At 50.2% G+C, this 16,773-nt stretch overlaps 2 protein-coding genes across 7 annotated transcripts in view; one reads left to right on the forward strand and one right to left on the reverse strand.

Annotated features, from left to right (window-relative positions):
• M1AP (meiosis 1 associated protein) overlaps positions 1-11,786 on the forward strand; it is a 139,947-nt gene extending 128,161 nt beyond the window's left edge. For 3 of the 4 annotated variants that reach the window (XM_021005316.2, XM_021005315.2, XM_021005322.2), the window contains 3 exons: positions 5,142-5,348; positions 9,334-9,474; positions 11,286-11,786. In XM_021005316.2, coding sequence (XP_020860975.1) covers positions 5,142-5,348; positions 9,334-9,474; positions 11,286-11,444 — 507 coding nt within the window. In that variant the 3' untranslated portion in view covers positions 11,445-11,786. The remainder of the gene's footprint in view (positions 1-5,141; positions 5,349-9,333; positions 9,475-11,285) is intronic. The other variant, XM_021005321.2, reaches the window with a different exon arrangement.
• A 511-nt stretch (positions 11,787-12,297) lies between these two features.
• On the reverse strand, positions 12,298-15,835 carry DOK1 (docking protein 1). 3 transcript variants are annotated; one of them, XM_021005478.2, is made up of 5 exons: positions 15,715-15,834; positions 14,528-14,827; positions 14,270-14,363; positions 13,840-14,024; positions 12,298-13,513 (listed from the first exon to the last, which is right to left on the reverse strand). In XM_021005478.2, exons 1-5 carry the CDS (start codon positions 15,790-15,792, stop codon positions 12,722-12,724), a joined length of 1,449 nt encoding a protein of 482 aa, XP_020861137.1. In that variant the 5' UTR covers positions 15,793-15,834; the 3' UTR covers positions 12,298-12,721. The 3 variants fall into 3 exon arrangements, with proteins under 3 accessions (XP_020861137.1, XP_020861138.1, XP_020861139.1); XM_021005479.2 differs by having other exon boundaries at positions 15,718-15,833; XM_021005480.2 differs by lacking the exon at positions 13,840-14,024 and having other exon boundaries at positions 13,351-13,513; positions 15,718-15,835.
• Between the last annotated feature and the right edge of the window lie 938 nt (positions 15,836-16,773).

Consider the following 16,773-nt stretch of genomic DNA (forward strand, 5'->3'; position numbering starts at 1 on the left):
GTCCATGCTGTATCCTCTACCACCCCCCACTGCTCTGTTAATATCAAGGGTCAGTAGGAGGCATGAGCAAGTAGAGTTGCCAGGTAGCTTAGTTGGAATGAAAGAAGAATGGGGCTGGCTATAGTGTGGAGGAGCCTTGAATGCCAGATTCAGTAGTTTAGAGTGATATGTTGTTCTCAAGTAATTCGGTGAAAGGGTAGTCCTTGTGGTAGGTAGACCGGTATATGCCAAATGGACTGGGGCTGGAGGACCGGGAGTGTGAGTAGGCCTGGGTTCTGCTGTAATGATTTCTTCCCTGGTCTGCTGTCCACACAGGATGTGGCTGGCTGTCTGCACAGCAGAAGGCTGGCTCTCTGGGCCAGCTGTGAGCCTCTCTCAGTGTGTACACGGGGAGTCTCAGCTCTCAAGCTAGGACCTTCTCTAATAGATTGCCCAAGGGGAAAAGAAGCATCAGCATACATAGCTGGATCATTGGCAAATGATCTTCACTCTGTTTTAATGTCTTGATTTATTCAATGGAGATGAGAATACCTGCGCCACATAGGGAGAAGTGCTTTGTAAACCACAGAAGTGGTTTACATCATCATCGTTATTGTTGCTGTTATTTTCATTATTGCTTGGTATCCCTCCTCATTTATCTGCTTCTCTCTGGCCCAGCGCAACAACCTCTGTCTCAGATACAGAGCCACAACAGTTACTCTCATCACCACACTCGGCCGTTAGGGATGCCCTAGTCTGGATCCCTCTCCGAACTGCCCAAGCGGAGATCTGATGTGGAAGAATAAGCCCAGTCAGGAGGAAAGGAGAGTCCTGCACCGACGCAGAGCCAGTCTGGCTGCCCAGGGAGGCCCAGTTTTAAAAGGGCGTGTGCAAAAGCCAAAAGGAGGGGCACCCAACCTCAGAAGCCTACAAGGAGGGGCACAGACCTGTAACAAGGACAGTGACCTGTGTGGATGACTACACTTCACCCTGGGCTCAAAGGCTGAAAAGCAACTGCATTTCTACTACAGAGAGCTAGAACTTCCTGTTAAAGGGCTCCAGTGGGCTGACCTCCTGCCCCATAGCAGCCTCCCTGACAAGCCGATGTTATTTTACCTATTATTTTTCTGTATTATCAGCCCTGTTTTGCAGGTGATTAAACAGGCTAGGAGGGTTTAAGTGACTAGTCCATGGTCACAGGCTAATAAAGGGTGGGGATCCAACTTACTCCCAGGCTCTGGCCTCACATCCAGGTCTCTTTTCACCACGTCAGCTGTAAAAATATTGTCAGGCAAGCTGAAGTCCCCAATGAGCTGAGGTTTGTGAATAATGCTAAGCCAACAAAAAGGAAGTAACAGACTCACCACTTGAGGAAGAAAGAGTAATGTTAATAAACAACAGAGAAAATGAGAAGGGCTGAGATGATTTTGCTTCTGTCTTCTCTGACAAGGGCAGTGATCTGGCACACAAAGAAAGCAAGAGCAAACATTGTGCTAGGAAATCAAAACCCAAGAAGAATATCCTAAGAGAGGCCCTGCAATTTGAAGTGAATCTGAGTCTCTGGCCTCAGCTTCGTTTTGAAAGAACTTGCTCTGTCTTCTCTGTCAGGACTCATTGAGAATCAGGGAGAAAGGAAGAAGCGCCAGAGACAAGCAGATGGTAGCCCAATTTTCAGGGAGGGTAATGGGATGGACTTAGGGAATCACTGACCCGTGGAAGCCTTCTGTCTCTCCTCATACCAGTCTGGAGAAGATTATCAAAAAGTTTGCAGTCACTTATCACTAGCACATCTCAGAATAGCTCAGACCAAACAAATCTCATTTCTCTTTCAGTCAGGATTACTAGGTTGACAGATCATAAGTCTAGTGTGGCTTGATTTCAGCAAAGTATTCAATAAAGTCTTTCCATGGTATTCTTGTGGACAAAAGGAAAAATATGGACTGAAAGACAGTAAAGTTAAATAGATTCATAGCTGGCTGAACAACTGTTTAAAGACAGCAGTCTCTGTGGGGTATCCTGTTCCCTGTTCCTGCTCCTGGAAGTGGATGGGAAGGTGGGACCAGCAAATTGATGAGGCCAGAAGTCTTCCCTGGCACCAGCTGAAAGGTGGCAGAATATCATACGGTAAGGGCCAAGATGGGGTAAGAGCTGACACTGCACAGTCTGAGTCCTAAAGGACCAGAAAGAGGCCAGGCAGGTCTCCTGAGTAGGAACAGATCAGCTGCCGGATGGTCAAACAGTGTCTTGGGAAAAGAGGTCACATCATGTATTACCTTTCTTAACCTCCCTGGGCCTGCTTCCTCATCAGTAAAATAAGAGGATTGCACCAGATGGCCTCCTCGATCCCTTCCACCTCTACCTCCTCCAAAGTCTGGGACAGAGGCACTGAAGGGCAAGTCAGCAGAGTGCAAAGAAGGAAGCAAGTCCAACGCTGAGCGAGGGCCAACAAAAGCCAGATAAGCAGAAGATCAAGCAAGAGCCTCTGAGCTTAAGAGAAGTTTTCTGTAATTCGTCAGGCTCGGTTCAGTAACGTAGCCACCCTATAGACTTTTAAACAAATATGGAGGCAGCTGGATAGCACAGTGGATAGATCACTGGGCCTGGAGTCAAGAAGACCTGAGTTCAAATCCAGCCTCAGACACTCTGTATATACTAGCTGTATATAACCTGGGCAAGTCACTTAACCTCTGTCTGCCTCAGTTTTCTCAACTGTAAAGTAGGGGTAATAATAGCACCTATCTCCCAGGGTTGTTGTGAAGCTCAAATGAAATAATACTTGTCAAGTACTTAGCACAGTGCCTGGCACATAAGAAGTGCTATATTAACTATTATTGTTACTGTTATTATTATCATTATTATTGTTATTATTACTGCATTCTTCCAGAGGAACTGCAGCTATGGACAGACTCCTACTGCCTTCTGAAGAGGAGATGGGCTTCGAGAGGTTTTTCATGCCTTCTGCATCATCTCTTCATCTAATTTAGTTCCCAGGCCCCCTCACCATCCTCTTCTCCCTTTTCTGGACACTGTAACTTATCAATGGGTCCCAGAACTGAACATAGTATTCAAGATGTGGTCAGACTAGATCAAATATAATCTTGAATGTGTTTTACCACACTGTAGGTTCATGTAGAGCTTACGAGAACTAAAAACCCCAGGGCTTTTTCATATAAACTTCAGTAAAATTTCCCCCATTCTCTTCCTGGACAAGTGTTCATATTTATCTCTGTTAAATTTCATCTTCCCCCACTAAAGGTCTTCTCTGATACCTCATTGTGACAGGTCAGTCAAGCATTTAATGTATTTACTTCGCCAGGCTACTTTCTGGGCATATCAGGAATGACCAAAACAGAACCCTTGCCTTAGTGGACATTCCCAAGAGCCCTGGCAGGTCCCATCAAGCTGGAAAGACTATGAGTATGAGCCCAGAAGCAGACCGTGCCCCTGTCGCACAAAGAGCAGCCTAACTAGGCTCATTAACAGGTTAAGCACCAGAGGAATTTGGAGGGGTAAAGGAAGGTGTCGCTACAGTTCATGAAACTATCCTCTCTAGTGTAGCAGGCCTATGGTCTCTGTGGTAGACGGAGCCGATGGAACCATGGACCCAACTCAGTCCAAACAAATATTCACCAAGTCCCTACTACACACACAGCACTGTTCTAAACCTCACAAATGAAAGTTCTCACCCTCAAGGAGTTTACATTCTTCTAGGTTCTCAAAGTATTGAAGGAAATGTTGCATTCCTTCTTCCAGTCCCTAGTTCCAGGCTCTTGAGATCATTCTGTTTCACCCTGCCTTTCTTTATATCAGTGCTTGCTCTTTCGCTTTCTCCCCTCTCTGCCTGTTGCCTTAAGTGTGTTTGTTAAGCCTTTTGCATTCTCATCCAAGCCATGGTCCACCCCTCCAGAACTTTTTTTCTTTTGGCTTCTTTCCACACAGTTTCCTTCATCCTCTCTAAAAAACCAGAGTGTGAAAAGGCTTTACTTGGCGCTTTTCTAGCAGAAAGACCAGCTGTCTTTGCAGCAGATATAGTAGTGATCATCCTAACCAGAAAAAAATAAATAGTTGGAATCCTACAAGTTGTTGTATGTGGCAGTTCTGTTGCTGTCCTTGATGAATTTACCCTGGAAATTGCCATAGGAGATAACCTGTTTTCCATTTCTGTTTCCATTTTGGGCTCCTGGAAAGACCATTTTTAAGCCATCAGACCATCTCTTTGTTGTTTGCTCCTAAGCGGCAAGAGTGTCGTGGCCTTCTAGCCACAGCAGACACACAACACTTAACAGAATTCTCCCTTCATCCACCTCTCAGATTCCCCTTTCATAGAGGATCAGGCAATATATACCATATTCCATAGAATTATGAAAGGTCAGAATCCTAGAATTTCAGAGCTGAAAGGGCCCCTCAGACAGAATTTAGTTCAAATAGTACCTAAAGAGCAAGGAATCCCCACTATAACACCCCAAAAAAGTAAGCATCCTGCTGCCACTTGAAGAGCTAGAAGGAATAATGGAGGAATGCCTTCATTTTGCAGAGGAAAAAAAAAGGAGGCCAGGAGAGGGGAAGTAACTTGATTAAAGTTATACCATGGGCTAGGGACAGAGCTAGAAACCAAAATGAGATTTCCTCTCAGTCACTGGAATGTTCTTTCTGCCAGAGACTCACTTTTACCCACCTGGTTTCTAAGGTTCCAATTTTTTTTCTCCTTTTGTCTTGTCCACTTTATGGAATGAATAAATGAATGACAAACATTTATCAAGCATTTACTAAATGCTAAGCACTGGAGATACAAATACACAAGGGAGGCAGCCCCTATCCTCAAGATGCTTACTTTCTAACGGAGTAGACAACTCATATTGGGAAGGGCTGGCCAGAGAAGGATACAATCACCCTTTTGGAAAGCAGAGCATTTTTTATGCACATGTTTCTGATATGTCCCATATGTCCAATATGACACATCCCCATCATACATCCCAACCAGGCTTTGATGAGGGGAAAAGAAATGGCCTGTCCAAGAATAACATAAAATTTCTCCTGCTCAGTGCCATGTTAAGAGTGGCTTTTGTCTCCCTGCCACCTTCAGTGGACCCTGTTTGTGACTTTGGGGGCAGCCAAGGACAAGAGTCAAGTTGAGCATGTTTTTGTATGTCTCCTTATTTTAGAAAAGACAGTGGCTGCTATTGGCCAAAGGAGAGCCTCCAAGCCCAGGACCCAGCCAGAATGGTCCCGCCAGCACCTTCTACATCATCTTCCCATCCAGTTCTCTCACAATGCTCGTCAAGGCAGTAGCCACATGTGAGCTGTTGCTGCCCAACTCCTTCCCTATGCCCCCTGAGGACCCACCTGAGGACATCCTTAGGAGTATGGAGGTAAATGGGGCATGGACCAGACAGACCCATGAAAGAGGGGAAAGAAGAGTGTAAGGAAAGGAAAAAGAGGGGAGAAAAAAGATGGAGAGAAGCCTGGTCAGGAAAGGAGATGAGTACAGAGAAGTATGGATTCAGTAGTAGAAACGATAGAGTAAAGAATAGAATGAGAGGGTTGTGGGCAGGTAGAGTTGCACCTTCTTTTAAAGGTGAAATCTGGTTTAAATGAACATAGAACAGCCCTTGAAGGAAAGATGTTGCCACAGAGGGGTGCGCTGCTGCCTTGGACCTGTGGTACTGGGGAAGGGCACAGAAGGAAGATGATGCCCAGCAAGCTTTTGTAGATAAATTCCAAGTTTCAATTTTCTTGGCACCAGATGGTTGGAGGAGGGTAGCTCTTTGGGGGAGGGGGGTGGCAAAATGATGGAGAAGAAAGTGAAGGATCAGGAAGAGAAAAAAAAAGGTAAAGTTGAGGAAGAGGGAGAATAATTAAAGAGGACAGAAAAAAGATCAAAGTGAGGAGAAAGAGAAAAGGGAGGGGGCAGCTAGGTGGCACAGTGGATAGAGCACCAGCCCTGGAGTTAGGAGGACCAGAGTTCAAATCCTGCCTCAGACACATGATATTCACTAGCTGTGGGCCCTGGGCGAGTCATTTAACCCCAATTGCCTCACCAAAAAAAAAAAAAGAAAGAAAGAAAAGGGAGCAGAGAGGATATCTATCTATCTATCTATCTGTATATACATTTTGATTTGTGAATGTCTTTGTGCATCTCTATGTCTGCATCTGTCTCTGTGTGTTAGAGACACTGTCTCAATGACCATGTGTATGCCTTTGTCTTTGTGCCTGTTTGTGTTTGCCAGATATCTTTGTGCAGCTATGTGTTTGTGTCAGAATCCCAGCATCTCTGTATCTGTCTGATTCAGCAAGCATGTATTTAACCCCAGACACGTGCAGGGCACTGTGCAAAGCCCTTGGGATACAGAGAGAAAAAAGTACTTAGTTGTTGTGCCCAAGAAGTTTACATTCTGCTGGGAAAACACAACGTATACAGAGATAAGTATGACATGAGGTAAAGTGTGAATAAGACAGCAGACATATAGGCATTGTGCTCCAGAAAAAAATTGAGAAGGGAGATTAGGGAAGGCTTTACAAAGAAGGTGATGCTGAAAGTAAATAAGGAGAGGATGCACCAGCCTGCGCAAATGAACAGAAGCAGGTGAAAGAATGTAACGTTCAGGAAAGAGCTGGTAGACTACAAATAGAGTAAATGAAGGTCAATAATGAGAAATGAGACTGGAAAGGTAGATTAGAGACAGATCAGGGCTTGAATTCTATCCAAAGGAGTCTGCATTTTATCACAGAGACATTAGGGATCCCCTGAGGGTTTTTGCCTAAGGGACCATCAGGGCAGACCTATGCCATAGGAAGACAGTAGGCTTGTGAAGAATGTTCAAAAATTAGGGAGGAGAGAAACCCAGATAGACTAATAGTACAGGTGAGAACTGGAGTGGAAAGAAAGGGAGGGATTTAAGAGATGGCATATAATCGAATCAACAGGACTTGAAAAGTGGTTGGATTTTGGAAGTCGAGGGAGAAAGATGCATCAAAGATGACTGCCGGCTTGCCTGTGTAGGTGACAGGGGTACCATCAACAGAAGAAGCAAAGTTTGAGGAGAGGTAGTCTGTTCAGGGAAGAGGACTTTGGCATTTGAGATGTCAGCTAGACATCCAACTGGAAATGGCCATCAGGCAGCTAACATTTGTGGAAGAGATTAGTTGTTGAGCCCGATTTGGGAGTCACTTGGCTCTCTGTGTGTTTCATGAGCCATGAGGGCAAGTAGGGACATGAATTCCTGAAGTTCAATTCCAGCCAGATGGAAAACTGAGATATGGCCACAATTGGAGAAATAATGTCACAATCTGAGAAGAGGCTTAAGTCCATAAGAGTGTGACAAAGGGGCAGCTAGGTGGCGCAGTGGATAGAGCTCTGACCTTGGAGTCAGGAGGACCTGAGTTCAAATGTGGGCTCAGACACATAACACTTACTAGCTGTGTGACCCTGGGCAAGTCACTTAACCCCGATTGCCTCACCAAAAAAAAAAAAAAGCATGAGAGTGTGATGGAAGAACTGAAGAGAATTGACAACAGTTAAATTATCAAAGAAAGACCGATCAATCAGATACTGTGATATTTTCCCCCAATGTTTAAGTCCTTGCTTGCCAAAAAGAAAATGGGCTTAACATCTCATTTCTGGTAATTCCACATCATCGGTTTTTCAAATTTTAAAAACACATAAGGAAAATGAATGGTTTAATGAGGGGCATGCATCATTCCCATGGAAGTTTCAGTCTCACTGTTTGGAGCAAGACCAAAAACAAAAGAACAGTCCCACACTGACACAATCATCAGAAGGCACAGAATGGAAACTGAGGAGTCCAGCCATGCCTGACGTCGCCAAGCTGGACTCTTTGTCATCCGCTGGCGTCAGCCCGAGGTGTCTACTTCACCAACTTCTGCATGCTCCACGAGGTCCCCCATATTATACCTTGAGACCTCTTGCTTCATCTGCATGTGTTTTAGTATAACATCAGCTTTGTTTAGATTCAGGTAGAGTCAGGGCCAACCAGTATAATGTCTGACACATTTGTACAAAGCTGTTTTCTTCATTTTCCTCTCATTTAATGACCTGTTCACACCATCAAACGACATTACTTCCAATGGTTTATTCCCCAACATCTCTATGCATGTCTGCTACGCCCCTCTGTAAAAGCATAGGCATGTGTCTGTGTGTTCTGCCTTTGTGTTACTGGGTCTGTGCAGAATCACATCTCTGAGTTGGAAGAGACCTCAGAGGTTATATAATCCAACCTATACCTCAACAGGAATCCCTTCAATACCTCTCTGTAATTGGGCCTTTGCCTGAACTTCCAGGGAGGAAGAACTCATTACCTCTGAGGCAGCATATGCCACACTTCTGTCTCTGTGTGTAGGTCTTTGTATATCTATTTCTTTGTCGCTGTGCATGCATATTTGCCTGTTTCTCTGGGCCTATGTGGTCAGGCGGGAAGGGGAGGAAGACTTTGCTAGTAGTTCCCCTGCAGAATTAGCCTCAAAATGAGGTTGTACTACAAAGGAGGAAGCAGACATAAAGGCCATCCCACCAGCACTCCTGAAGGGCTTGGCCCTGTACCTGCTCTGTCTGCCTTCCCAGACAGGAAGCCTAGGGAGACAGCTACTCCTCCACTGGAGCACTGACCATATATTGTGCCCGCTTCAGAGTCCCACATCCTAAGCCTGCAGTAGAAATGGTATGGAGGACGGAGGTGGGGAGGGGCCTGCAAACCATCAGGTGGCAGCGCTGAGCCCACCCACCCCTGAGGAGGCCAAGCCCAGCCCGGCCCGGAGGATGCAATCCTGAGGCTCTCCCAGTCTCATTCTGAGGCCAGCGGTTCCTGGCATAGGATGCTGTGGTCGGAAAACCTGACTGCTCAGGAATGCCGTCCCCTTGTATTCCCTGCCTGGGACTCTCTCCCGCCTCGAAGGGCCAGAGGACGTGCTGTACCCACCTCCGGCATGCCTCTCCTGGCCCTAGTCACACTGGGTCACCTGGGACTCCTACAGCGTCTCACATTCCTGAGACATGCATCTCTGGGCCAGGGGCGGTGGTAATTACCTATAACGCATCTGCACCCTCTGCGTTCCCCATGACACTCACACGCCTCACACTGAGCGAACCTGTGACACCCCATGTAACGGCCCAGGATGTTTGCTTTCAGAGTAACGGCCTTTGTGAGCCAGGCTGAGCGCCATTTCTGAGGCCCCTAACACTCCTCACACTTTGGGTGACTGTTCTCACTTCCTGTTACCCTTCCCCAGAAGGTTAAATGAGATATTTGTAGAGCGCTTAGCACAGCCCCTGGCATACAGTAGGTACTTAATCAATGCTTGTTCTTTTCCCTCTCTGCTTTCTTCCCTCCCTTCCCTCAGAACACTTTGGATGGCTTAGAGGTGGCATCCACCTATAATCCCCTGCAGATCAAGAGTTGTCTATATGAACACCTGAGAAGCATCTTGTCCAAGCCCCAGGGGCCACTCAGTTCAGGTCGGGAGCTCCGCCCCCCCAGACAGGTATGACTACTAGAAAACCAGAATTTAAAGGCCTGGAATCCTTTATGCCAGGCCAGGGTCCCTCACCAGCCCTCATCCTGAGTCCAGCGTCCAGGCAAATGAAGCTCCATCCTCAGTGCATCTAGACTTACCCATGGAGTCAGGGAAGAGATAGGGTCCAGGCCCATGGGAGAAGGAATTATTCCTGTAAGGAAAGTACCCCATAGCCCTTCCTGGGGTAGGGTAATTCGGCATAGGCACCAACACATCTGAGGCTTCTCATAGTACTCATGCTGAATATGATGACTTCCTCCAAAATAGAAAGGGGGGTTAGGTAGACCATTAGCTCCTTGGCTATCAGTTCTCTCAGGTGAGGGCAGGGACTAGAGTCCTGGCCAGACCCCCACATCCCACCCCATCCCCCAAGAAGGCAGCAGCCCAGGGCCTGAAGTAAGCCAGGCTTGTCATCCAGCCCCAGTGCTGTGTGGCAGAGGCACCAAGAGCAGTATGAAAAGCGAGCTGTAGGGGAGAGCTGAAAAGAAGGAATGGGGAGATCACTGGAGACAGGAAAGCAGAGTCAGTAGAGCGGAGGTTATCTGTGGGCCAGCAGGAAGAGGCTGGACTGGTAGCAGCCTAAGAAGGCCAGGATCAGTGGGGTTCTGCATGCTGCTTCCTGAAGAGTGGGCTTTGTCCTAGGGAACCACTCAGGGTTTTGGAGTGAGGCCTGTGCATCATTAACATTACTCAACCATATGTGAAGGATGGATTCCAGTAGAGAGACTTGGGGCGTCTGTTAGAATAGTCACCAGATTATAGAATTTAGAACTGAAAAGGGGCCTACTTGAGACATCTGGGCCAGGGGTCTCAGCTTTTTTTTAACATCATGGACCCCTTTGGCCCTCTGGGGGAACCTTTGAGCCCCTATTCAGAGTATTTTTAAATGCATAAGTGGAAACCAATTATACTGGAATGCAGCTATATGAGTATAGGTATGTGCAGGATGTGTATACAGGATGCACTGGCACCAGATTAAGACCTCTGAGCTAGTCCACCGCTTCATTACAGAAATGAGGAAGCTCAGATCCAGAGAAGTCCAAGATCAGACACAAGTATTAAGGAATATAACCATGATTTGAACTCTGGCCCTCTGACTCCAGGTCCAATGTTCTTCCACCGTACAAACTGCTTCCCAGCCCAAATGAGAGGGAATGAGGGCCCAAGCAAGTGGATTGACAAGGGAAATGGAAAGGAACAGACAAATTTGAGAAATATCATGAAGACTGCCTGGCAACCAGCAAGTTAGAGCTCCCTCCAAGGGGCTAAGCCTAGAAGGCCGGGAGGATGGTGGTACTCCAAGCAGGAAGGGGGAAGTCACGAGGGGAACAGGTTTGGGAGAGCAGAATAGGCAGAGGAAGGTTGTGATGTTTGTTCCTTTTGGATTTGTTGGTTTAAAAAACTTACTAACCCCCCCCCCCGTCTCATCTCAGCTGAAACTAAGGAAGCTGTTACAGAGGACAGAAAGGGCACCAGGGCATAGCTCGTGCCTAGGTATGGTTGGTGGCAGGGATCCAGCACTGGGCACAGGAGAACCAGCAAGGTGGGGATGGAAGGGAGCCCTGGGCAAGGAGCCGTAGCCTTTGCTAGATCCCCTTCCTGCCTGGACAACTTTGGGAGCTACAGGCATGTAGCCCCTCAGGCCTATAGCAGACATTTAGTGGGGCTAGATCAAGATAAGGCAGGATTGGATGACAAGAGCCCCGTCAGGGCTCCCTTCCCACCCAGGGAGCCTGTCCCTCTACCCCTCAAAAAGGCTTTGCTTCCTCTTTCTGCAGGTTGGAAGACTACACCCACAGCGAGCCCGAGCTACAGTGCCCCCTCTGCCCCTGGTGCCAAGCCTGCCTCCTTCAAGGGCCCCCAAAATGCCAGCAGCTAAAAAGGCATCCTCAGAGCCTGTGCTATTGCTTTCAGATGATGAAGAACAACTTTTCTGAGAGACACAGATTGATTCAGCCCCACTCACAGCCTGCTCATCCTCCTCCTACATGAAGACTGGAGGCAAGGGGGGATCCGTCTCCTGCTTCTCTGTCCCACTATATTTGGGATGTTAGCTTAGGGCTAGGATTGTTTCAATAGCTAGAGGTGACAGGAACCCTACCCTGGTATGACGCTGTGTCGCCTCTCACAGATGCACACCAGGTACACTGCCCCCTTCCAGCAGAGTGCCAATGAGTGTACTTGTATCACTAGGGCTCATTTCAACAATAACCTTGTTACCATTCCAAGCTTTCTCTTCCCATTCAATAAAAAGCAGCTTTTCCCCCTTGGAGCCTTTATATGCAAACAAGTGGACTGGATTGGGGAAGCTGTGTCTTGAAGGACAGAAATTCTGTTTACAGACCCAGGCAGAGGACGCTGGCAGGGAGGGCCTGTCAGGCCAGAGGAATGGCACGGGCAGGGCATATTCCATAACACGCCACAGTCATGTTACAGGGTCCTGGTTACAGGGCAGGTATAGGCCACGGTGTGAGCACCTACTGTGGGCTGAACACTAAGATCAGGAACTTTGTCTCAGACATGGGAGCTCCTTTCCTGAGGTATTCTAGAGTGTAATCCAGCCCACAGGCAGAGCTAGATGATTGTGTGTGTGACATCAAGCGATCCTTTCTGAAACCCAATCTTCTCCTGCGCCATCCCATACCGCGGCGGCCCACCCTCCACCTGGTGTTTCTCTCCCCCCAATCCCTCTCTCCTGCCCTTCTTCCACCACTTAACCCTAATGCAACCTACAGTGTCCAGGCTGTGTCCCACTTCCTGGTTATTCATGCAGACATGGCCATTCAGAGCTCTCTTTGGCCCTAAGTGATTTTAATGAGTTTAAGTGTCCGTGGCATAGAGCAGCTCAGGGTGGGAAATCAGACTCCTTCTAGACCACCCACCACCCCCCCCACACACATCCAACAACCAGTCAGGAGTCACAGCAGGGTTGCCCAAAGTCCCCTGTTCTGGCCAGGGTTTGGCCTCAACATAGGATTCTTTCCCCTGGACCCTGACCTGTTCCAGGTCTTGTCCCTTAGACCCAAGACCTGTTACTTGGTCACAAGGTCTGGTCCTTTCCTAATGCCCTGGAATCCTGAGGCCTGGATCTTGATTCACTGACACCACCTAGCCCCAAATAGGTCTCCCCTCTCCCAAGGGATCACCCATCTCCCCAGTTCAAATAGATGTCCTCTTGGCACCCATTGAGGCCCTTCAAGCCCCATCCAGGTCTTTACATTGGTCCTTCTGATCTCATCCCAGTCCTGATTTGAGATCCCCCTTCAGGCATACCCTGGCCCCAGCCCTTGGCAGCAGCACCCTTCTGTACCCGGCTGTAAACTGGGAGTCCGAGGCTGCTGGGGCTGTTAGAACTGGGGAGCATTTGGGGCTTGGGGGGTGGAATGGGCTTGAGGTTCCTTGGAGGGGGCACAGCATAGTCATCCGTGGCAGGGTTATAGGGGAGCTCATAGCCCTCATCCTGTACCCGAGCTCGCTGGCACCAGGCATCCCTGGGCTCCTGGGGTTTGTCATAAAGGCCTGGAGGTGGGGCTGGGCTCTGGCCTTCAGGCTCATCATAAATGGGCTCCTTCTTGGCTCCTCCCAGCTTTGTATCTTTAAGCTGTTGCTGCACCTGTTCAAACAAGCCCCAGTAGAGGGGGGAGCCTACACCAGCCCCAGGTCCTGTCCTCTGGCCTGAACTGTCCACAGGATCAGAGTACAGGGGGTCTGAAGAGGAGTCAGGCAGTGATCGAAGGGCATCCAGGGGCTCTGAGTAGAGGGCAGGGCCATTCTCGTGGGGATCTTCAAGGCCATGGGAGGCAGCCCCTGCCATCCCCACCTCTGAGGAGCCAGGGCACTGCTGATCCAGGCTTGGGCCAGCTCCAGCAATAATGCCAGCTTGAGCTTTTTGCCTCTGGATGGCAGCTTCCACAGCCTGAAAGATGTCATTCCCCTGTGAGGTCTGGAAAGTGAAGGTTCCAGGGCCTGAGGAACACCTCCTCCCAGCCTCGAAGGAGAACATGGCCTGGAGGTAAGAGGAGGAGAAGGCAACTGTGAGCTGGAGAGCTGGCAAAGACTGCCAAGATCATCCTTTCCAGCCCATCTTACAGGTGAGGAAACTGAGGCTCAGGAGAGAAGAGGCTGCCTGAGGTCATCCTAGCAGCAGTCCTCCTCTCCATGCTGCTGCCACATGGGTCTGAGGAGAGCCACTGGCCTCAGAGGAGGGACTAGTCTTACAGCTGCAGCAAAGGAGGACCCACCATACTCTCCTAGCCCTCCCCTCCATACATCCTCGGAGACTGAGCCCAAACCTTACTATAGTGGGACCTCTGCCCCTTCCCAACCCCTTACCCGATCCCGGCCATAGCGACGGAGAAGAGTGTAGGGCCAGGACAGCAGGGGCTCCTTCTTCTGACCCTGCCCCCCCAGCACCAGGAGACTCAGACCATCGGCCTCCACCCTGAGCAGGTAGTGTCCCTGCAACCCACAATGCTCAGATGCCTCTGTTTTCTGGATGGTCACCCAGAACTCGGACCCTGGGGAGAGATGAAGGGTCAAACAGGAACATTCCCAGTTGAAGAGGGGGGAAAATGCACAGGTCCTGCCAGAGACTGGATCCTACCTAGACACCAGACCCACAGGAGCTTCACACCCCCTCTCCCCAATCCTACAGGTGACCCTCAGCCCCATGTGGAATCCCTATTCCAAATTCAAGGTATGCTCTCCCTTCCACAGTCCCCTGGACCTCCCTCTCCTCGTCCCTTCCTCCTTTCAAGCCTACCTTGCCCATGGGGGCTATACAGGGAGTTCTCCTGCATCTCCATTGAAGAGGGCCCAGAAGAGCTTTCTCCTGGAGCCAGAGACCAGCAGCCTTTCTGCAGGGGAGAAAATATCGGTGATCCTGTAATCCAACCACAGTGCCCTCCAGCTGGGGTCTGAGCCCCATCAAGTTGGGGGGGAGGGGACACTGACCTTGAACTTTGCCCCCTCACTAAAAGGACTACCCTGGACAGCAATCCCGCTCACTCAATCCTCTCACCGGAAAGGCAGTCTGGCAGAGTATTTGCACCCAGGCCACGCTGGCGGGACCCTCAGCTGCCAGGAGGTGGGAGCGCTGAGCAGTGTCCAGTCGGAAGACCGATGTGCCAGGTCCTGGGGGGCTGTCCAAGGCCACAGGGGCCACACTCACACAATCCGACAAGCGAATTACTCGGCAGTCTAGGCGACGAGAGCCTCCCCATCCGCTTCCAGAGCCTGACCCTTTGTGCTCAAAGAACTCAAGACGGGCCACGCCATTGGGACTGGAGGGGTACAAGACAGCCCAGGTCTTCTTCCACTTCTATAGTGGGGAGAACGTGGGAAAATACTTTGAGAAGCTATTTGGGAGAGGAGAATATGAGGAAGACACTGAGAACAGACATGGGAAAAGGGAGTTTCATAAGAACAGAGATGCCCGGGACTTCCACAACCTTTGGAACAAGAGTGGGTGGAAGTCAGTATATATATGTATAGACAGACAGATAGATAGATAGATAGGTCACTGAGAGGACGAGATTCAAGGAAACACTAAGAGAAGGCACTGGGAAAAAAGACACATGGAGATATTGGAGAGGAGGGAAGATATGGGAAAATATGGGACACACCATAGGACTGGCTCTCTATATAAAACAACAGCCTTATCTTACCACCTGTTTCTTGGGGTGGGGTGGGGAAATGTGGAGAACATGTAGGGAAAACCAGGAAATGAGAGATAAAGAGGCAAGAGGGGTTGAACATACAGGCTAGCCCTATGAGAGGCAGGGCGACCCTGAGAAGAGAAGGGACTCCGTACATTCTGTCCAGCACCTCTCCTGGGGGGAAAAGGGGGGAGGGAGACAATGAGAGGGATCATGGCTGGGCCAGCCTAGGTTTCCAACCTCAGAGGTAAGCTGCGGTAGGAGGGAGGGGCCAGCAAAGACCCCAGACCAGGGGCCGAGGGTACTAGGCCTCCCCCACCCCTCAACCCCGGGAGAGGTGGGGTTTCCTAAAGGAGGCGGAGCTCCCTAGTGGGGGTGGGCGTATTTCCGTCCGGCCGAGGATGGAGGAAGCATGGAGGGGTTGGGACTTCCTCCGGAGTATGGGGGAGAAACTTCTCCCTCACTAAGCCCGGGCCCCACTCCCCCCGTCCCTCCCTTCGCCCCGGGGGCTCCCTCCAGACCGCTGCCCCGCGCCCCCCGCCCCTGCCGCCACCTTGGCCCCGAAGCGCTGACTCTGCACGAAGAGCGGTCCCTCCATGGCAGCCCCGTCCATGGCGGCGCCGTCCATGGCCCCAGGCGGCTCCGGACGCTTCCTGGCGCTGCGGGGCGGGGGCGGGGGCGGGGCGGGGGCCGCGAGGCGGGGCCGGGGTGGGAGGGATCACCCCCACCCCCACCCCCAGCCCCAAGCCGCTGAGCGGGCGTGCGGGATTCCAGCAGGACGCGATGAGACTGGGACTGGACGGGAGCTGCCGGGGCTGCCGACATTCCTGCGGCTGGCCCCGACGCCCGAAATGGAAAGAAGTGGGAGGGCTCAGGAAACCCACCCTCCCCCCACGCACGCTCACACTCTACACACACTCAGCCTCCTCTTCCCGGTCTGCCCCCACAAAACAAGCACGCAAACCTGAGGTACCTACTGGGTGCAAGGCCCCGGGCATTTTCGCTACTGCACCACAGGTGTCCCGAAGAGCTGAGTTCGAGCTGTGAAGTGGCAAGAAGGATACCTGGCAGGTTCTCTGAACTTAAATAGAGGCTACCTCGGGGCAAGTTCCCCGTCCAGGCCAGCATCTGAACGTTCCAGGCCCAAGACGACGATGAAACATCCCCTGCCCTCTGAGAGCTTCCCCTCTATTGTCTACAAGTTAGACCCAAGCGTGTGTCAACGTCAACAGGCTCAGACAAAGCTCAGGTGCTAGGAAGCACAGCCGCACATAGTAGGTGCCTATAAATACTTGTTGACCTGAACACACCCATATCCACACGCACAAAACTGTTCAGTGCTTATAACTGCTTGTTCACCTGAACACACACACACACACACACACGCACGCACGCACGCACACGCACACACACGCACAGTGTTCAGTGTCTGTGCGAGCCTACACCCTTTACCGAAACCTCAGGGGATGAGTGATGGAAGAAGGCAAAGACCTTGGGGGATGGGCAAAGGGATGAAGTTCGAGAAATGAACAGAAGCCTTCTCCAAGTCCAAAGCCAGGGGCTTCGCCCAACACGGGCCCCCGTGTGTCCTCTAGCCTCAGCCAGCCAG

The sequence above is a fragment of the Phascolarctos cinereus genome, unplaced genomic scaffold (genome assembly GCF_003287225.1).
Source record: "Phascolarctos cinereus isolate Bilbo 61053 unplaced genomic scaffold, phaCin_HiC Scaffold_9;HRSCAF=440, whole genome shotgun sequence".
NCBI lineage: Eukaryota > Metazoa > Chordata > Mammalia > Diprotodontia > Phascolarctidae > Phascolarctos > Phascolarctos cinereus.